The sequence below is a fragment of the Numenius arquata genome, chromosome 25 (assembly GCF_964106895.1).
Source record: "Numenius arquata chromosome 25, bNumArq3.hap1.1, whole genome shotgun sequence".
Classification (NCBI taxonomy): Eukaryota; Metazoa; Chordata; class Aves; order Charadriiformes; family Scolopacidae; genus Numenius; species Numenius arquata.
The window spans coordinates 582,344-603,446 of record NC_133600.1 but is presented as its reverse complement, the minus strand read 5'-3'; the positions used below and the strand labels follow the sequence as shown (position 1 = coordinate 603,446).

Here is a 21,103-nt window from a genome sequence, read left to right as displayed (position 1 = left end):
CTCTACCCCGGGGCTTCTGTGCCGCGCTGAGGCCCGGCCCGCGCCCCGCCACCGGGGGTGAGCGCCCCCCGCCCCGCTGCCGGCGGCGCCCGGCTCTACGCCCCCCGCCGAGGCCCCGCCCCTCCGCCAAGCCACGCCCCTCCCGACCCAGGCCACGCCCCAACCCCGGCACCGGCACCGCCTCGTCTCGCAGGGTCCCGGCTCAGGCACCGAAGCGCCGCCCCTCCCCAGCTACTCTATTGGACAGCTCCGCCCGCCACTCAGAGGCGCGCCCGCCGCCTATTGGGTACCGTTGATGGGTCTGGCGCGCCGCCCGCCTCCTGCGGGCTCTGGCGGCCGCTGATAGGCGGCGGCGGGAACAGCCCCCCCGGCTGGGCCGCGGTCGGTGCCTGGCAGCCAGAGGGTCGGCGCCGCCATCGCCATGGGCACCCGCGACGACGAGTACGACTACCTCTTCAAAGGTACGGCCGCCGCGGGACGCGACGTGCCGCCCCCGGCGGGGCCCGGCCCCTCCCGCCAGGCCGCGCTGGCCCGGGCCCGGGGCGGCCGCTGCGGCCTTTGTGCGCGGGGCGGCCTTGCCCGCTGCGGCGGGGCCTGGCGCCGGGCTGCGGCAGGGGAGCCCCGCCGGTCGGTCCCGCCCCGCACCGGCCGGCCGGGTCCGCCGCCGCGAGCTGGGCGGTTGGGATCGTCTGCGGCCGCGCTGGGGGGGCGGGAGGCCGGGGCGGGGGGGTCGGGGCTGGGGCCGGGGGCTGCGAGCCGGGCCGGGCCCGGCGGCGGGGCCCTGGTGTGGGTCGCCCGAGAGATCACCCACGGCGTCGGCCGGGGCTGAAAAAACTTCGGCTTCGATGGAGAACTCCTTGACAGGCTCCTGCCTGACCGGGTGTAACTCAGCCAGGGAGCTGAACGGTGTGATTTTGGGGTGATTTTAACATTCTGTCCCCATACGTGTGACATTTCGGGTTGTCCAGCAGCTGCCTGCAGGATTTCTGTGAGGAAATAGCGAGTTGCCTGGTGGGTTTGGTGCTTGGGTGGGTTTTCTTGTCGTTGATGAGCGTGTGAGGACTCGGGCTGGACTCTTCCCTGCAGCGTCCCGCAGCGCTGCCTCCCAGGCCCGAGGAGGGGTGCGGGTGGGTGTGAAACGTTCACCATCGTGTTTACTGGCCTGTTCTATGCTTGGTCTCCTGTGGTCGCGTGGCTGAAACCCTTAGCTTCATCCAAAGGATTGGCTCTCCCAAAGGCAAGGTGGCCGTGTCTCTCTGTGGGTGCTCGGGGCTCTGGGACAGGGTCGCTCTGCGCTGGCTGCCATCAGATCTCCCCAGGATCTCCGTGCCGGGGCACGCTCTACCAGCCTGGCCCCTGAAAAGGGCAGCAGCAATTGCACGCTTGCTTGTTGATGAAAGGAAAGAGCAATTACTCATCTGTTGGAAATGTTTTATGGGTGTATTTGCCTGTTTGGTGTACTTGTTTTACAGTCAGTTTTACAGACAGTGTGGGGACCCCCCTTTATTTTGTCTTTGCCTATAAAGCAGAAGACTAGCCTCCAAAAATATGCTGAACTGTCTGGGTCTAAATTAGTTTCCTTCTGAAGTCATTCCACTGTCTATTTCCCAAGTGGTTTAATAGCTTGTAACTTGAAAGCCTAAAAAATTTCTTTTTTTTCTTTTTGTGAATAGTCAATTAGGTAGGCAAGACTGCATATTTAAAAATACTTACGCTGCTTTGAAATGCGATTTTAATTTTATCTGGAGTGAAACTTAACCTAAAGGTATTTGGTCAGGAACCATGCTGTTCTGTTGATACTGCAAAGTAACATGGCATACTTTGTAGTACTTAGCTTAATGAAAATGGGGGAGAGAACGGTCCTTTTCTGTGCATCCTTTGGGTAGGGGTAGTTGTGTGGATGTTTTTGTTTATTTTGTGGTTTGCTTTCTTTTTTAAATAAACAAAGCCACAAAAAACCCCTTCCCTAGCTACTCATCTTTTCCTTCCTTCTCTGCTTTTTGGGACTAGGCAAGAAATAACGAGTATAAAAGGGACCGAGTGGGATGAGACTTTTGCTGTAGAGAGATCAGCTCCCCTTTCTTTCCCTTCTGTCCTCTCCAAAAGTGGAATTAAATATCAAGGGGAATTTACATAATGAAAAAAATAATGTCGAGGGGTTTGATTGACTTCTGGTTTAGCACTTTCTTAGCTACATAAATGGCTTTTGAACTCTCTTCTATCAGGCACATGTAGTGGTCAGAAGTAGAAGGAATGGTGGAGGAGGTTTGCATTCTGGGAAGGATTATTTTTATTAAATTTAAGGTTTGACCATTTCTCCTACCACCCATTTCCAAAGGAAATTTGGCTGGACTCTGATTTTAGCTTTTACAGTTGTGCTTGTTTAAGGAATTTGCATCCGTGCATTGTAATATTATTTAGGATGACTCCGGTTGAATGAGTGTTCCTTCAAAGTCACAGTTTTTACTTTTTTATATAGTGGAGAATCTGGAACTGCTCGTATAGGAATTTCTGTTATTTGGCATAAATTATTTTAATCAGCTTTATGAAAAGTTTAAAAGGCAAAGAGCCCCATTTATTGTTAGTCTCCTCCATGTTCAGTACTGCCTATAACACAGTTGTTCAGGGGTGCAAACGGCCAAGGAGTTTGTAGCCGCAGTTCCTTTCTGCAGCTTCCTCACCGTTCCTTGTGCTCCCTCCTTCATGTCCTCTGCCAACTCCTGCTTCGGCACTGGCCATTTCCACAGGGGACGGGAGAGACTGACATTATTGGCTTATCGGGTCTAGCACACAGTGGGCGAACACTAATTTAAGGTTTGGTGGCACTCTGGGGATGCGAGTGTGGTTATAGTCAAAGCTGCTCTGCTAAACTAGCACCTCTTTATCTTTATTCCCAATTTCCCTTTCTTCTGTGTGCACCCTGGCAGTCAGAACTGCTTATTTTATTGATCACAACAAAACGTTGTTTGTTAACAAAATGACTGAGCCAACCTTTGGGAGAACAAGCTGGATTTTGTATGCAGAGCTGCACAGAATAATGAGGCTGTGAGGATCTTCTTGTAGATGCGTTTCAGTGATGGAACCCAAGCAAAGCCAGTGGTTCAGAGCTCTGTTCCAAATGAGGTTTGTAGCTGGGATGGTTAAAAAGCAGGAACTTTTCATGACGAGTTTTGAATGGTTTGGATCTGGAATTGAATTCTTGACCTTTTAATATTTGTTAAAATATTGGAAGCCTTGTACCTGTTAAAGTGTGATCTGCACATTAATTTTCCTCGCAAGAAGATTAGCTATTATCAGTGTTTATTTAAAAAATTAAATTTGAGGTTGTGCAGATGTATCCTGGCTCATGAAAGAGGAAGGAAAAACACCCATAGAAAAAAAAAAAGAGGTTTCTTTTTACCTTTGTGGGAATTTAGGGTGCTCTGATCAGAGCTTAAGCCTAACAAAGGCTGTGCTTATGAAAAACAAATGCATGTCGTATTAGTTATCAATATCTGGTAACCTTAAGTACTTAATATTTATAATGAACTCTGAGTATGTGGTCTCTGCTAGAGAATCTTAACCTTCTTGATTGTTCAGAAGAATATATTCTTTTTGCCAGATTAATAGGCTAAGTGTATTTAAAATTCTGTCATAAACTTTCTTTTTTCTTACCAACAGTGTATTGCCCCGGGTTTTTAATCCTGTCTTCCACTTGCTTTGCCGCAGGGTCCAGTGTGTGAAGCAGGAGTTGGGTGGTGGGACGCTGATCTGCTGGGGTGACCGTGGGTCCGTGTGCTGGGAGGTCCAACAGGACTCGGGAAGCAGAGGGGTGATGGGGACTGAGATGTGAATGCTCTGCCGCTGAGCACTCAGATTTGAGTATTCAGATTTAAGCTATCCCGGGTGACACGGTGACCCACGGGCTGTGGTAACCGTGTGGTGGAGGAGAGGGAAAATCAGGAAAGACTGAAGGAGCAGAGCCACAATTCAGGATGTAAACGGGGCAAGCACTCCCGGGCTCATGTCCTGACAGCCACTGGTGATGGCTGGTGCTGGTTACTGGTTCAGGTCACTTCCGTGCTAAAACTAGTGCATCTTTCCATTACAGTGTGGCCCTAAAGGCAGTTTGGGAGGTATGACCTCATCAATTCTGGTGAGATGGGTTTAGGGAGTATTCAGGCTCTTAGAGTGGATTTGGAACTTTCTTTTCTACTGTCCAGACTTCTGCATTTAAACAGGCAAAGCTGTCTGGTGGCCTGCTCCCAAATTTAGGAAACTTTCCCAAGATCTAATCACTTAGTCAAGAATCTTGAAGGTATCTTCTTGCTCAGTTCCCATAGAAAAGTAAAGTTTGTGGGTTCTGTCTACATGTGGGCCTCCAGTCTTTGTGTCTTTCTCCAGAAAGTGAAAATGCTCATTTAATGCTCAAGATCGAGTATTATCAAGAAGCACTTGGAGACTGTAAGGTAGAGAGAATATTATTTACTGAGTTTGGATCTGGTTGCCTTCCTTTGTTACTTCTGCATCCAGTAACTTCTCAAAAATGCTCTCTGATAAGCTCTGCTAAAACGTGGAGCAGCCCAGTACAGGGGAGCTTTGCTGCCAGATTGCAGAGTAACCAGCAAAAGTAGTGCAGGACACCCTGAATTTTCTTCCTGCGCCAGATGGAGTTGGTGACCTGAGAGCCCTTTGCACAGGTTATGCACAAAGCCGGTAATTTTCAAATGCTGGAGGACAGGAGGTGGCTAGAACTCGGGGAGATGGTTGTTGTTGCTCCAGCTGCAGATTCAGGAGAAGGTAACTCCCTTGGGAAGCAGTTGCAAGCTTCAGGGTTTTCCAAGCTGGTCGAGCCTGTGTGATGGATGTTCTGACCTCCTCCTGCCTCTGGTCAGGGCTTTGCTGTAGGGTACAGCCTCCTCCAAGCCGGCAGGTCACCATGCAGGATGGGTGACCTCTGGCCCGTTCTTGGAACACCCCGTGGAATTAGTGATGAAAAACTGGTTGTCTGGAAAATAAAGCTAACAAAATCCTCGAGTTAGAACTTGTAATAAAATCTTTTTTAGATTTCTGTTCTCATACCCTAAAAAATGATTGAGGCTGTTTGCCAGTGATGGCAGAGCACTGCGAGGAGCTGATTTAAGCTATCTCGGGTGGGGAGCTGTGGCACCTTGCCACGATCCACTGCCGGCCCAGTCCTGCCTCTTGTGTTTTGGCCGTTCAGCTGTGCTAGCACAATTGTCCGTCAGTCTGTGCTGTCAGCTGGATAAAATGCTGGGGGGAGTCTGGAGCATTTCAGCCATCTCCCCAGCTCAGGAGCTGTCGCAGGAGGGTAGAGGGGGGCAGAGCAAAGTTTGGGGGCGGGGAGGTACAGGGCTGGAGCAGTGGCCTGCTAGAGCTGTATCCCAAAACAATTGCCTGAGCAGAAAAAAAGCTGTGATAACTTTAAAAAAACAAGCACTGTCCTTGGCCCTGGGAGAATGCTAGTGAGCTCATTCTGGATGTGTGCAATGACAAGTCTTCTGTGATTTGTTGTGGAGGGATCAGGAATGTTTTCTGCCTATGTCTGCTTTTCTATAGGAAAAACAGGTTGTATGAATGAGGAAGATCAACAAATCTGTACTTTGAACTGACGTAGGAAATATTCCCAGGGTTGAAGAGACCTCACTGAGACTGCCCGCCTGCCTTCTGCTCAAGCCAGGACACTGTTAGCTTGAATACCAGTCATATGTGATAGAGTATTATTAGTATAGACTGATGGAGAATGTCTTAATTGCTTTTAGTGTCCTTTCCATTTAGGTATTTCTCGCCCTAGTCAGGAACGCAGAGGTTTAAGACAGTGTGTGTAGTTGCACTGGCTGCGTAGTGAAGACCCTGGTGTGAGACCTGCTGCCGTGGGAGCTGTGGGTGAGAAGGTCTGGTGGGGAGCCCGTGCTGGCGGGGCTGGGGGTGAGCAGCAGCAGGGATGGCCTCGGGATCGGCACAGAGTTTCAGCCCCAACGCAGGGGGAAGCTCCTACTGCAGGATGGGCCTTTTATTTTCACAATTCCTTTCAGTAAGGCTGGGTTTTGTGTGCTAAAGATCTCTCTGCGCTAACGTTTTTCTGTTAACATGGCAACACCTTGTGTGGAGGCAGAGATTCTTAGCTCGTCTTTCACTTCTCATGCGATCTACTAGAACTTGCTCTGCCGGATGAAGTTCTGCTTTGCTTTGTATCTTGTTTGTAGTATCAAATGTCTCCTATTTTCCCCTTTTTATGGTGAACACATTTATGAACCAAATTATTGAAATAAAACACCCTGTATGACCCCCAACAGGGACTGCAAATAATTGTTTACTTACTGTGGTGTTGGGTGTTTGGCTTTTTTTTTTTTTTTAAATAAAAATAGAGTAGGCTTATACTGTACACAGGCTTTTGTCAGGCGGAGTTGCCTGTTGCCATGTTCTTGACTGTAGTGTTTCCTAAAATGCGGCTTGCACCCTTCCTCTGCAAAAGGTTGGGTATGGAAGGGACATCTCGTTACCTCTAATTAGTGGCAGTGTCTTGGGGCTATTGACAGTGGCTGTAGCAATTTCTCATACCTGTCTCTGAGGAGCTCAGCAGCTGCTGGTGACAGAAGGCGTGGGGCTGTTCTGGGGCTGGAAGCTGGGCAGGTGCTGTCAGCATAACTTTCTCCTCTGTTGATCTGGCTGCGTGACTCCCCCGGGCCCTGCCCGGCCGCGCAGCAGCCAGGTAGCACCCCTGCACTGGGTAAGGGCTGGTACGAGGAATTAATTTTGAAGATAATGTCTTTTCTTTCAGTTGTATTGATTGGAGACTCTGGAGTCGGGAAGAGTAATCTTCTGTCACGTTTCACACGCAATGAGTTCAATCTGGAGAGTAAGAGCACCATTGGGGTGGAATTTGCCACCAGGAGCATCCAGGTGGATGGGAAGACGATAAAAGCACAGATCTGGGATACTGCAGGACAGGAACGATACCGTGCCATTACCTCAGCGTGAGTACTGTGTCTTTGCTCAGGCTAACAGCAGAATCCTACCAGAGAGGGTACAGATAAATTTATGGGTAGAGAATTAATGAAACATATTGGGATACGTGACAAAATCACTACGACAGACTTCAGTGTAGATCCAAGTCTTAAGATAACAAATACTTTTATGTTCCTTGATTAGTATAATGAAAGTAAATTTTAGATTCTAATGATACTATTATAGAAAACATAACAGTTTAAATCAAAAGTGTGGGAAATTGTTTGAGTCTTGTGATCTGGGTTTTTGCCTGCCCTGGGACAAGCTGTCTTCAGCACATGGAATGAGTGTCATTTCTGATGGAAGCTGAGTACTGTTTGGCGTGAAGTTCTGGTCTAGGCATGGTAGTTTACCATAATGCCAGTGCCTTCTGGTCTTCATTCTTGAGACTGAGGGGAATTTTTAGGACAGTCTGCAGCCACAAACTCCCTTCAAATCTCAATGACTTTGATTTAGTCACAGCCCTGAAAATTAGGTCCAAGAGTGCACGCTGAATAACCGGTAAGTAAGGCACCTGTGATAATGCTGACTCTGCAGCATTAGGCACATCCCTATTTAGAACAGTGGTGTTGAGAAGCTTTCACGTACAGCGCCTTGTTAATCCAGACGTTGTTTTAAGATGTTACCTCTGATTGTATCTGTTTCTCTTTAGGTAGCAGGCAAAAGTATCTTTTAGAGGAAAAAAAAACCACAACTCTATTGGCAGGCCTAGTTATCCAGGGCATATTCTGATCAGCAAGTTGAAATTTTTAGTGTTCCAGATGTATATCAGGTTTTAAAGGTACAAACTTGTTTCTGAATCATGCACAGATTGAGCCATTTGTTTTAAACTCAAGGTAAGGGAAACCTCTTGCATTGAGGTAAAACAGGGTAATGCAGAATAGATGGGAGAAAAATACAAAAACATGGAGCCCAAAGGCAAGATGTACAAAAGCAAAGTAATGCAGAAGCAGATGTAAGTGGCAATTTCAAATTGCATCTTTTCCATAATTGTTAGCATGTTTTTCAGATTATTTTTTGTGACCCTTAAAATGTTCTTACTGCTGTAACAGCTTAGCAGAAAAATTGCTGGTGGAGTCTGGTTCAGCAACAGACTTGGCTGCTGAGAATCAGTGCATCTGTAGCCCTGTGGTCCTGCCTCTCCTTCGGGCTGGCACAAGCTCCCGCCTGACACGTGGCTGGGCCAGTTGAGCTCGCCGAGCCAGCCCAACGCCGACCGGCAGCAAAAAGGGAATGTTTTCTGCTGACTTGGTGCCCTGAATGGGCTCAGGGATACGTTGGACTGGTGCTGGCGGAGCACAGGAGAAATGGTAGGATTGTGTGGAAGAGAAACATGGACGTTATAGGATTGCTGATAGAGATTGACTTGTGCTGTCCTGAGCCCTTGGCTTGAGTGTAAATGGGCCCAAACCCGCACTCAGGGGGCAAACTCTGTTCTCAGATTATGGGCTTGTGGATAAGTGTTAAAATAGCCCAGTCCCCCCCATTTTAAGAGGGACAGGAGGTATTTGAAAGATCAGCAACAAATACTGACATTTTACTAAGGACTATTTTACTAGTAGAAAGGTAAGTTATAACTTCACAAAAACCTTCTAGCAGTACCAGTTCTGAAACGCATTGTGAGTTTTCTTGCACACTGTTCTAGCAGACCAAAAATGTCATGGCTTCTGCAGTCTCTTTGGCATTTTGTTACGTACATTGGAATTTTTTAGGAATGCCATTAAAAAACCCCAGCATCTGGAACTTGGGTTTAGGCTTCAAAAACCCCCAACAACAGTATTTGCACCAGCACAACTTTTTCCAAAACTGTGTTTTTAACTTTTTAGTAGTAGAAGAGCCAGATTCCAGGTGTGTTGGTGTAACTCGGGCGTTGCTCTCTGTAAGGGAATGTGCCTTATGGTTTCAGATATTACCGTGGTGCTGTCGGGGCTCTTCTTGTCTATGACATTGCCAAACATCTCACCTATGAGAATGTGGAGCGCTGGCTAAAGGAGCTTAGAGATCATGCAGACAACAATATTGTCATCATGCTGGTGGGTAACAAGAGTGACCTCCGCCATCTGCGAGCTGTGCCCACTGATGAGGCCCGGGCTTTTGCAGGTTTGTAGACAGTGTGTTCTGGGTTGGTGCTTTCTCAACTTGATGATGTCGGTGCAAGCTGTAATCACGCTATTGTTGTCGAGGGTTGAACTTTCACTTCAAGTTTTATTTTTGACCCTAAAAAAGGCATTTAAGATTTCTTAAAAAATGGAAATATCTTGGCTCATTAAATAGCGGATGTGGTAGTTGTTTTGGGTTTTTTTTATAATCTAGTGGTAGCATGTGTTTTTGAAACACTGTCCTTGAGCTGCCTGATAGCTGAAGATTAAACACTTCCTCTAGCAAGGCTAGAAACACTAAGCAACATCTAGAAGAGAAGATGTCACAATATAAATATAAAATATCACAACACAAAATGTCTTTCCTTCCTTCCTAGAGGCCTGGTTCTACTGCGTATAAACCAATGTGGACAGATGCAAGTGAATACTTGAACCTCCTCTTACACGATATGTAGCTTCTGCTCCAGAGCACTGATGCATATAGTAGCGTCATCTAGTTTCATTTCAATGCAGTGATCGTCAGACTTGAAGATTATCAATTGTTGGCAGAAATCAAGTGGGTTATGTGAGCTGCTGCCACTGCATTACTCCTCTGTCTTCCTTGTCTTGCAGAGCGCTGGTCAGCTACTCTTTCGCCCTTATAGGCCTAGGGACATTGAAAGAATCATAGAATAGTTTGGGTTGGAAGGGACCTTTAAAGACCACCCAGTGCCACCCCCTGCCCTGGGCAGGGACACCTCCCACCAGACCAGGTTGCTCCAAGCCCCCTCCAGCCTGGCCTTGAACCCCTCCAGGGATGGGGCAGCCACAGCTTCTCTGGGCAACCTGGGCCAGGCTCTCACCACCCTCACAGCAAAGTTGTTCTTCCCCACATCTCATCTCCATCTCCCCTCTTTGAGTTTAATGCCATTACCCCTTGTCCTCTTGCTACAGGCCCTGCTAAAAAGTTTGTCCCCATCTTTCCTGTAAGCTTCCTTTAAGTGCTGAAAGGCTGCAATAAGGTCTCCCCGGAGCCTTCTCTTCTCCAGGCTGAACCCCCCCAACTCTCTCAGTCTGTCCTCACAGCAGAGGGGCTCCAGCCCTCCCAGCATCTCCGGTGCCTCCTCTGGCCCCGCTCCAACAGCTCCATGTCCTTCTGCTGTTGGTGGCCCCAGAGCTGGAGGCAGCACTGGGGAGGTGTCTCCCCAGAGCGGAGCAGAGGGGCAGAATCCCCCCCCTTGCCCTGCTGGCCACGCTGCTGGGGATGCAGCCCAGGGTGTGGGGGACTTTCTGGGCTGCCAGCACATATTGTTAGGTTATGTCCGGTTTGTCAACCACTAGTACCCCCAAGTCCTTCTCAGCAGGGCTATGCTAAATCCCTTCATCCCCCAGTCTGTATTGATAGTGGGGGTTGCCCCCACCCAGGTGCAGGACCCTGCACTTGGCCTTGTTGAACCTCGTGAGCTTCACATGTGCCCACTTCTCAAGCTTGTCCACGTCCATCTGGATGGCATCCTGTCCCTCAGGTGTGTCAACTGCACCACTTAGCTCAGTGTCATCTGCAGACTTGCTGAGGGTACACTCAATCCCACTGTCTGTGTCATTGCTGAAGATGTTGAGCAGTACTGGTCCCAGTACAGACCCCTGAGGGAAACCACTTGTCACTGATCTCCATCTGGACATTGAGCTGTTGACCACTACCTTCTGGACCATCCAACCACTTCCTCATCCACCAAAACCATCTCTCTCCAATTTAGAGAGAAGGATGTTATGGGGGACCTTGTCAAAGGCCTTACAGAAGTTCAGATAGATATCTATAGCTCTTCCCTTGTCCACTGATGTAGTCACTCCATCATAGAAGGCCACTAGGTTGGTCAAGCAGGACTTGCCCTTGGTGAAGCCGTGCTGGCTGTCATGAATCACCTTTCTTGTCCTCCACGTGCCTTAGCATTGCTTCTAGAAAGACGTGTTCCATGATCTTCCCAGGCACAAAGGTTAGGCTGACAGGTGTGTAGTTCCCCGGGTCTTCCTTTCTACCCTCTTTAAACATGGGTGCAATGTTTCCCTTTTTCCAGTCACCAGGGACTTCGCCTGACTGCTGTGACTTTTCAACTATCATGGAGAGTAGCTTGGCAATTGCATCAGCCAATTCCCTCAGGACTCTGGGATGCATCTTGTCAGGTCCCATAGACTTGTGTATGTTCAGGTTCCTCAGGTGGTCACAAACCTGATCTTCTCTTACAGTGAGAGGGACTTTTCTTTCCCTGTCCCTGTCTTGTGGTCCATGCACTCAAGCGATGTGGGAAGAGAGGTTGCCAGTGAAGACTGATGCAAAAAAGTTGAGTACCTCAGCCTTCTCGTCCATATTTACCAGTTTGCCAGTCTTGCTTATCGGGGGGTGGGGGTGGGGGGGTGGTACGGTCTCTTTGACCTTCCTTTTCTGGCCTGACATACCTTCTTACTGTTCTTTGCGTCCCTTGCCAAGTTCAGCTCCAGCTGCACCTTAACCTTCCTGACCCCATCCCTACACCAGTAGGCAGTGTCCCTATACTCTTCCCAGGATACCTGTCCCTTCTTCCATGGCCTGTGCAGTTCCTTCTCGATGTTTAGTTTGACCAGCAGGTCTCAACACAGCCATGCTGATCTCTCGCCTTCCTTTCCTGATTTCTTACACTCAGGGTTCAAGAGCTTGTGCTCTGTGGAAAGCATCCTTAAAGCTCTGCCAGCTCTGTTCTGCTCCCTTGTCCCCAAGGGCAATTTCCCGGGGGGTCCTGTTGACTAATTCCTTGAACAGCTGCAGGTTTGCTTTCCTAAAATTCAGGGTCCTGACTTTGCTCTTCACCTGACCCGTATCCCTCAGAACTGTGAACTCCACCAGGTCACGGTTGCTGCAGTCCAGGCTGTCTCCAATCTTGACATCACTGATTAGCTCACCTGTGCTGGTGACCAACAGGCCCAGTACTGCATCCCCTCTGGTAGGGCTGTCTGTTACCTGGCTTAAGAAGTTATCCTCGGTGCACTTCAGGGGTCTCCTGGATTGCCTACAGCTTGCTGTGCTACCTTCCCAGCAGATGTTGGGGTGGTTGAAATCCCCCAGCAGGACGAGAGCCTGTGAGCACGATGCCTACTGGAGTTGGAGTGAGAAGGCTTCGTTAATAGGCTCCCCTTGATCAGGCAGCCTGTACTAGACCCCAACCACAAGGTTCCCTTTGTTGCCTCTGTCTCTAATTCTTACCCGGAGGCTTCCACCCTGCTCGTGGCTGTTCTTTAGAGAGAGACAGCTCTTCACACTCCATCCATTCCTTGATGTAGAGGGCAAAGCCTCTGGGCCTCCTTCCTCGCCTGTCCCTTCTGAACAGCCCATAGCTATGGACAGCCGCGCTCCAGCCATGGTGTTCCTCCCACCAGGTTTCAGTAGTGGCCACTATGTCATAGCTTTCCAGCAGCATGGTGGTGGCTTCCAGCTCCTCCTGTTTGTTGCCCGTGCTGTGTGCATTGGTGTAGAGGCACTTCAGCTGGGCTGTCGGCTGTGTCACCTTCATGTTCAGCTTACTTTTGTGTGACTGTCAAGCTTGGAGGTGGAATTTAATGTATAGCCTTTAAAATCCTTCTAGGAATGTCACTAGGGCTTGCTCAAACATGTTTTCTGAAGTTTGTGAGTAAGCAAGTACCCTGTGGTTAGTAAAACCACGTTACATTTTCAGCCAAATGAGAAGTGAAGTTCGTAAGAGAAGCAAAACAAGTTAGTAGGCACCCTAAATAGTGCATTACTTTGGTCACTTGGTTCAACATCTTATTTTTTGCCCCTGACTTTCTATTAAGGCTGTTTTAAATAGCAAGTGATGGTGCAGATGTTGCCACTTAAGCTCTGTGACTAAAATTTGCCTGTTTCTGGGCAGGTGGTACAGTACCTTGCTAGGTGTCATGTTTGGGCGTTAATTGTAATATTATTTTTTTATTTTAAAAAAGTAATCTTTTGCATTGTAAGGTGAAAGAAGAAAACAGGCTGTGTTATTAGGGAGTTTATTGTAATTGAGAGGTGTGCTCTGATTAGGAAAGTGTAGGTCTGTTTATCTTTTTGGGGTTGTGGTGGAGAATTGTGACTCCTGCTGCAGCCAACGTGCTTTCGCTTGTGCTCTTGCTCAAGGTACTTCTAGGATTGATCTGTAGCCAGATGAGAATAATACTGTATGGCTTGACTGCACAAGGGCTGCAGTGAGGGAAACGTTCTCATGCTATGGAAAGGCAGTGGGCAAAGCTGATGCTGCTGAAACACTTGCAGCTAAATAAATGGTGCACCAAGTTGTCCCTAGTGTAACAGGAAAAAAACTAAAACAGACTGTGCTCCAGCTGATTTGGCATAAAAATAAAGGTGAAAACTTCAAAGTAAAGGTGAAATAAAGTGCTATTAAAGTTTTTAACTGAACCACTTGTTATTTATTACAGAAAAAAATAACTTATCTTTTATTGAAACTTCTGCTCTGGATTCAACAAATGTAGAAGAAGCCTTCAAGAACATCCTTACAGGTATGGTTTGTTATGGATTCAGAGTCTGCTCCTGAGGTAGTGGATCTTCTTCATGGGCACGTTTTGCGGTTATCTATAAAGTTTTGGAAACGAATGCTGAGAATGATGGTTAGTTTGCGAGTCAGCTAATCTTACCTTCGTGTTCTGCCTCCCACCCCACACATACCTTTTCCGCCCGAGGATCTGGAGGTTTCTAGTCTCCTGATGTTCCATACGTTCAAGATATTGCAGTAGTGCTGTTGTAAAGGCGCTGGTAGTTGTGTGCCTGCACAAAGTCTAGGCAGTGAAGCCACAGCCATGCTAGGAAGTTAAATGTTCCAGTGTGTTCTCTTGCGCCAAAGCAGGCTGGTACATAATGCTTTTGTCCAGACCGCTGAACTCTTGTTTCTCAGCTGATGGGAAGGGTTGTAGGTGACTGTGCACCAACAGCATAGCTGCATGCAGGCTGCCCCCTGGGAATGTCCCTAAAGAGTCCCAGGAATTGTCTAAGAAGGTGATAGTGGTCACAGGCCAAAATGAGGCCAGTGCTTATGATTTCCAGTGCCCAAGCGTATATAACTGCTGTAGATGTGGCTGCTGAGTGCACAGTGTCCAGTTGCAGCTTCCGACTTGCTCTGCCTGTGGGAATGCTCCATGGCTCGTGCAGTAAGTCTGCAGTAAGTGCAGTAAGTCTGCATGTAGCATCAGAGCTATGCCAGGCAGTAGTACTCTACTACTTGCTTTTTTCCCCTCTTTCAGACTGGAGCTTAGAATTTGCATTCCTTAAGATGGAGCTGTTCCCTGCATGTATTTTCCTGGCCCTGGAGTAAGGTAGCACTCTACTGCACGTGAGGCCTAGGATTCACCAGTAAAGCTGTATGTATTACTGTTGGTACATCAGCAAGTCCTCATCACTGTGCTCAGCCATGACCTAAGCACTTTTGTGAGTAGGCTCACAGGGATTTCCAGCTGGTGTATGCAAATTTGTGCTGAACAGTCATTTGGCCTCTAGAAGAGGGCAGCTCCAGTCTAGGCTAACTGCAGCACATGCCGACTCAGCTTGCCGATTACTCCCAAAGTGAGGTTGACCAAGAAGTGTGAGTTTGTGGTCATGAGGTAGGAGGAGGAGGAAGGGCAGGGTTGAAGTGGTGAGGGTATGTGCTGGGAGATATGTAGCCCACAGGCAGTAGAAGTGGGAAGCACACAGAGCAGGAGAGATGCTTAAAATAAGCACTGTCTCTATAGTCTCATCCTGGTACACTGTTTTGTGAAGTTGTGCCTGATTTACATGTCCCACAACATCTCAAGATGAGCATTTTTCAGAGCTTGATTGTTACCAGATACTGATTTCAGTTACACGAGAATAAGCCTTTGTTCTGGTTCTACTTGATTATCAGAAAATGTCTGGTGTATGTTGCTTATTGGATGCTGACCAAAGAATTGGCTTTCTATTATTGTGTCTTGATTATGTATGAATTGAGAGCCTACTACGAGGTAGAAAAGCTGAGTTTTAATCTGGTGAATTCTTTAGGCAGGCTCTTTGAGGTTTCCTTTGCAGAGGTGTGCAGGGAAGCCGCACGAAGTGTTGGGTTCTCTAGGTCTGGTGCTGGCCAACTCTGTTGGTACCAGAAATGTCTTGCAATTATAGGAAGATGACCAAGAAGAGGTAGGCAAGAGAAAAAGGATAGCCAAGCTGCTTCTAGCAGTAAAAAACCTGACAGACTAGGAATGGGTTATATCTGCTGCCCAGCAAGGTTTGTGTTGAGTTATTAGAGCTACTGGTGAAGCAACTGGGGAATATTGCTTTTGAGACAAAGCTGTGGAGAAGACCGCCTGGTGCCTGAGCTGGGACTGTTTCTTGTGCAGGGTAGCTTCGGGCAGATTTACCTCTTGTCTACGGCACCTGACTGGCTCTGAGGCAGCTTGCCCAGCGCCGTGAGATGGTATCCATGGTTTTAGTCCTCTGAGCATAGTTCAGCAGTTGCCATCCATCCTGTCTTCCCTTGCAGCGTTGCCCTGAGACTGATCCTGGGTAGAGATGATGGCCTAAGGTTCCTCCAGGAGAGAGCACCAGTAGGGTCTGCTGTGACAGATAAGAAACTGAAGAAGCCAGAATTCGAGCTGGGGTCAGGCCTGGGCAAACTGAACTCAAAACACTGTCTCTTAGCAGCTCCCATGAGTGTTGAGATTGTCCAGTTTGGGTCCAGTGGGGATGTGGCTAGTGAGACTGAGTAGTCCTGAAAAGGCTGTTCCTAAAGTGATTACCTGGGGGAGAATCATCCTTCTAAGAGAGAAGAAGAAACCTAGGAAAATATGTAGAGTAGAGAGGTGGGAGCAACTGCAGGGGACTGGGAGGAGGGTGCAAGCAGCAGAATGTGAATTTCCTTACTGGCCACCAGTTTGAGGGATCACTAAAGACTGGAAAACAAAACAAAACAACAAGCCACCCAAAAAAACCCCCAACAAAAGCCCCCAAGCAAATGCTACCCCCCAAAAAAGAGGGCTTGGCACTGGCTCTGAAGAGCTAGCATTAAAATACGCTTCTGAGCACACAAGAAGGGGGATGTGACAGTCTCTGTACAGCTCTGCTCATCCCTTTCAGCAAAAAGAGCTGAAGGTGGCCAATGGCAATGAGATCAGTCTTGGGTTAAAGGTTTTCATTTTAAACAATGTAAATATGTGCAGCTTCTTTTAAAAAAAAACAAAACAACCAAACGACATACACCACATAAACAAAACCCACATAGTCCCCTGTGATTTTTAATCCTTACTAAAGACTTTGGGTGTTGCTGTTTTGAGGCTGTGGCTTGTATGAAATGTGGCCATAATATTTACCGCAGACTTCCAAGGAGGTACTTGCCCTTTTCCTGTCTCACAATGGAGGGAAGTTGAAACAAGGGCTTGTAGTCAGTGAAATAAGTAATTTAAAAAACCTTTCAACTTAAATTATTTCTGCTAACTATGCAGTTGAAATCGTTTGTTTCTGAAAGCTTTTAACCTGGCAGTCTCTCTTCAGCAGTTACGGCTCTGTGGAGCTGTGTGCTTTCAAGGCATAAATTAATTTGAGTCAAACAAATTAATTCTCTCAGGAAAAGCATTTTTGGATCAATATGGGGCTTTATGGAACCATGTGGCTTTTTACCGCCATAGGTGGGAAAACTGATTTGTTGCAGAGAGGAGTAGGCATTTCTGTCGTTGGGTAGTAGCAGCTTGCCAGAAGCTGAAGTGTGCAATAGATACCGTCATTGCTGCTGCGCGATGATGTTTTGCAAGCTTCCTGTTCACTGGTGTTTCTGGATTATGTTGCCCATTTTTTTAATAATCAAAAATAAGATGATTCCCTACTTTAGAAATGAGCATTCCTGCTCTTTTCTCATTTAAAAAGACTTTTAATAATACCCATGTTCATAGGGTCATTGAAAAAAGAACATGATGGGAAGTGCTGTTGTGTAAGACAGTAAGGAATCTTGTCTTAATAACTTTTCCAGACAGAGCTGAGGTATCCGTTGGAGCTGGAAAGCCAGCCAAATGTTATGTGCCACATCTGATCCGACTAGATTCTCTTTCACAGCTCTCAAGTTAAAATGTTCTCATCCTTGGGTTCTAGCATCTTCTCTGACAGATTGCTCTGCCACGTGCATGTGCTCCGTTGGAGGCAGTGTCCTTCTAGGCTCTAACAAGTCTGTTCTCATTGCAGAAATCTACCGCATTGTTTCACAGAAGCAGATTGCAGATCGGTCTGCACACGACGAGTCTCCTGGCAACAACGTAGTCGACATCAGTGTCCCACCAACCACCGATGGACAGAAATCCAACAAACTCCAGTGCTGTCAGAACCTGTGACCTCCTGTAGATGACTCTTGTGCCCTTCACTTCGTCTGTGCTTCATTTAGAAACTTGTGTGCACTTCTTATCTCCTGTGATTCAGTGACTCCCTCTTCCCTCCTTCACCCCGTTCCCAAATCCCTCCCCTTTCATCTTAGAGCTTTAATCGTAGGGCTAACATTCTTCTGCCTCTAAAATCCCTGTCAATGTGGTGACTTTTGGGCTTGAAATGTAGGCACTGATCTGATAGACGTGTTTGTGTTGGAACATCTGCTGCTGGATTGTATCCCATGAAACACTCTCCTCAAATGGTTTTGGGGTGTTTTTTTTCTGGGAGAGAAACCATGGGGACTTGACTATAACCGTTGAAGAAATAGCTACATTTAGGTGACAAGGTTTTTTTCCTCCCATAGTCAGACTTTTTCTTCTTGTGTTTCTGTAAACGTGGGGGAGAAATTAAAAGAAAATAGCTATCCTACCAAATGCTCTGTTTTCTGTCCTGATGAAGTCTCACAGTGAGGTTTTTAGTGGCTGCACACATGTAAGAAAGCTGTTGAAAATAACATTACTTATTATGTAATTACCCCAAATACAGTTAGTCTGGCTGTGTAGTGTGCCCTTTCCTGCTTGGGAAATCTTTCTCTATTTTTGTTTTATTTGGGAACAATGAAGTATGTCTGCATTGCTTTCTCTGCCACCATGAATGCCTGTGCTGCTTGTGCAGGCTTTATGAAGTGGCTTAATATTTATTCATGGCTTATGTTAATCAGTTAACATTATATTGTACAATAAGTGCCAGCATATTGATTTCAGAAACCTTTTGCAACCTGTACAAGTAGGCTTATTTTGTACTGTAGATCAGTGTCTGAAAACAGGATCTTCTGTAGTTCCAGGATTTTTTTGCATGCTGCTTTTTTCTCTAGATCTCTCCTATTCCTGTTTGAGTGAGTGAAGCAATATTTTCATGTCATGTATATACCTGCACTTGTGAGGGTTTTGGTTGTTGTAGAGAAACACAACACTTTATACATTTTGTAAAACTTCTGCAGAACCATAGCATCTTGAACTTTCTCTTCATGATCTTTCACTATTGACCTTGTGCATAATCTTCTTGACCTCTACTAAAATGCGTAGTATTAAGACTTCACATACTAACTACTAACCTGTTGTTTTCCTCTTACTCTGTTTTACTGAATTGCAGACTGTAATTCTCAAATGATTGTACTTCACCTGATGTAATAGATTTGTCGTCAGCAGGACTAACTACTATAATACTTTGTTTTGCTGAATGGGAAGGATGTTATCACCACTGTGTGTAATCAGTCTCTTGCTAGCTTCTGAAAACCCCCTATGATGATGGCTTTTCATCATTCACTAGCTCTTACACACTTGCATCCCCTCTGGTATGTGCTGAATGTTATGAGGCGGCAAACACTGGGTGAAACTGTCTAAAGGAAGAGTTGAAGACCAGCTGCTGCTTTCTGAAGGCTAGTGAAGCAATTTGCAGTGAAGTTTTGCTCTGTATTCTGAGACTGTACCTCACTTGATGAATCCTACCTGCATATTAGTGAGTTGGTTTTTTTTTCTGATACAAAGCAAATATGAAACTGTGAATTGTGCTTGAAGGGGAAATCTGACATTCCAGTCTCAACTGTTCTGTCTAGTTATGTAATAAAATTAAGGGCAGTTAACTCTGATGGCTTTTCTTTTATCAGATTCCCAGACCAATGCCTTTAATTTCATACTCTATGTACCCAGAGGGCTATAGTTCACAGCAAAGGGTGCATGTGGTGCCTAGGACTTCCACTTTTCAACTCTGTTTAGAGGCTACATTCAAGGCGAAGGGGTGCATGCTTTCAGCTCAATCCCGTTGAATGAGGATAGGAATTCCTATTTAGGTATCATGGTGTTTTGTCCTAAGGGTGTCCCAGTTTGGGAAGCACTTGCAATGCTTGGTATGTACTTTAATGGGATCCCATTGAGGGAAGGTGCAGCCTGGGGACATCTCCATTTTGGTGGTCCTAGAGCAGCAGAATGTGATGTGCAGCCAGTATTTAGGAAGCTGGCAGATGAGCACGCTAGCAGAGAGAGTGGAAAATTCTGAGAGATTTTCAATATTTTGTTCAAGAACAGGTGGATGTTAATGGAGCTGGGCTCCTTAATTTTTGAACAAAACTTTTTATAAAGAAATTAGTTGAATGGTGTGAGGAAGAATTGTGCTGTTAAGAAGACTCAGTAGTTCAGGGCATTGTATTAATGTTTTTACTCTGCGAATCCTGTTCTTAACATGAAGTTTCTCGAATCCATCTGGCCTGGCATAAGAAGCTGAGAAGCAGTTTAGTCACTTCCTTGTCTCTTAAAAGAGATTTTCTTTAGTCTTTGTGGAAGGCTCTAAACTTTGCCTCAGAGTCCCAACAAAAGGTCCATGTTTAGGGCTTAAGTGCTGTTAAGTTCTACGGGTGTTGAAGAGACCTTGTACAACTTTGTTGTGTGGGGACCAAAGCCCCCTCAGAGCAGGTGGACCTCAGCCCCATGCTGTTCACACCAGGGGCTCAGGTTGGAGATGCGTCATGAGGTGGAAAGGCCTTTTGCTGCAGGACTGTGGTGTACCCGAGATGTGCACGCACGTGTGCTCACACATAGCACTGAGCACTGTGAGCTTCGTGCTGGCTTTATCTGCTGTGGTCGCTCCGGGTGTTGACTCCTTGGGTTGCTGCGCTGCTCTCCAGGCAGTTGGAGACAGCCCTTCTGCGGGGTTGGGATGCGCTTGCCAGGGCTGAGCACAGGGCCACTGCTGCCAGTAGAAACAGGACAGTGGACCGGGTCTGCCTGGTTAAACCATCTTACTGTGCACAGAGAGGGGAAAATGCTTTTGATCCTGGTGTCCTGCTGAAGGCATTGTTCACTCCTCAAGAACTGTAGCTGCTACCCAGTCCGCTGCTGGTGGTGGCTGAAGCTGCAGAGGGGAAGATTTGGAGGAATCCTGAGGAAGCCTGAACTGTGGAAGAGCTGTCTGCCGTGCAAAGCGGCTCTCCAGTGGGTAGACTCTTAACCGTGTGCTTTCCTGATGTGGAAATAACAGTTAAATGTAACCTCACCTGGACTGCTTCATAGCTTCCTACTGCGGCTTCCCTGGCTCTGTGTCTCTCGGGCATTACTGTCAGGGAAATAGGAAAGGTTCCAGCTCTCTTCCATTTGCCATAAGAGGTTTGAGGGCAGAATTTGGCTTATGTGAAACAGGTGACAGGAAAGCTGCCTGTGAAAGAAGGAACATGTGCTATTCTTGCTTTACTTGGGTGCTGAGGATGACTTTCATTTAACTATTGAAAATAACACTAAAAAGCACTGGGTGCTTACTGCCCGGTGTCAGTGCCATAAACCTCAGCTGAAGGCTCCTGCTGCTATTTCAAACAGGTCCTCCAACGCAGAGTTAGACAGGAGGCTTTTCTGCTAACTCCCCTGTTAGTGATGGGGAGAGTAAAGGCCAAAATTCACACGTAGAAGTGATGTAGCGGTGAGCACACAAACAGGTAATTGGTGAAATAAATGGGGGCAGAGTGCCCCAATCTAATGCCTGCTCGTCCTGGGGGGTCGAGGGCTGACGGACAAGGTGAGTTAAAGTCTGGCATCTCCACTGAGAGTTTGTCTGTAGCCGGCCCGGGTCAGGACAGGAAAGTTTAGTTCAT

At 47.1% G+C, this 21,103-nt stretch overlaps 1 protein-coding gene across 1 annotated transcript; it reads left to right on the top strand.

The window, feature by feature from the left end:
* Positions 1-351: 351 nt before the first annotated feature.
* RAB11B (RAB11B, member RAS oncogene family) lies at positions 352-19,113 on the top strand. Its single transcript, XM_074163890.1, has 5 exons — positions 352-461; positions 6,782-6,977; positions 8,915-9,108; positions 13,533-13,613; positions 17,290-19,113. The coding sequence occupies exons 1-5, from the start codon at positions 422-424 to the stop codon at positions 17,433-17,435; spliced, it is 657 nt and encodes a 218-aa protein (XP_074019991.1). The 5' UTR covers positions 352-421; the 3' UTR covers positions 17,436-19,113.
* The last annotated feature ends 1,990 nt before the right edge of the window (positions 19,114-21,103 follow it).

Coding starts and splice junctions, on each gene's coding strand:
- RAB11B (XM_074163890.1), top strand. CDS start 422: ATGGGCACCCGCGACGACGAGTACGACTACCTCTTCAAAG. Junction 462..6,781: donor GTACGACTACCTCTTCAAAG/GTACGGCCGCCG, acceptor CTTTTCTTTCAG/TTGTATTGATTGGAGACTCT. Junction 9,109..13,532: donor TGAGGCCCGGGCTTTTGCAG/GTTTGTAGACAG, acceptor TATTTATTACAG/AAAAAAATAACTTATCTTTT.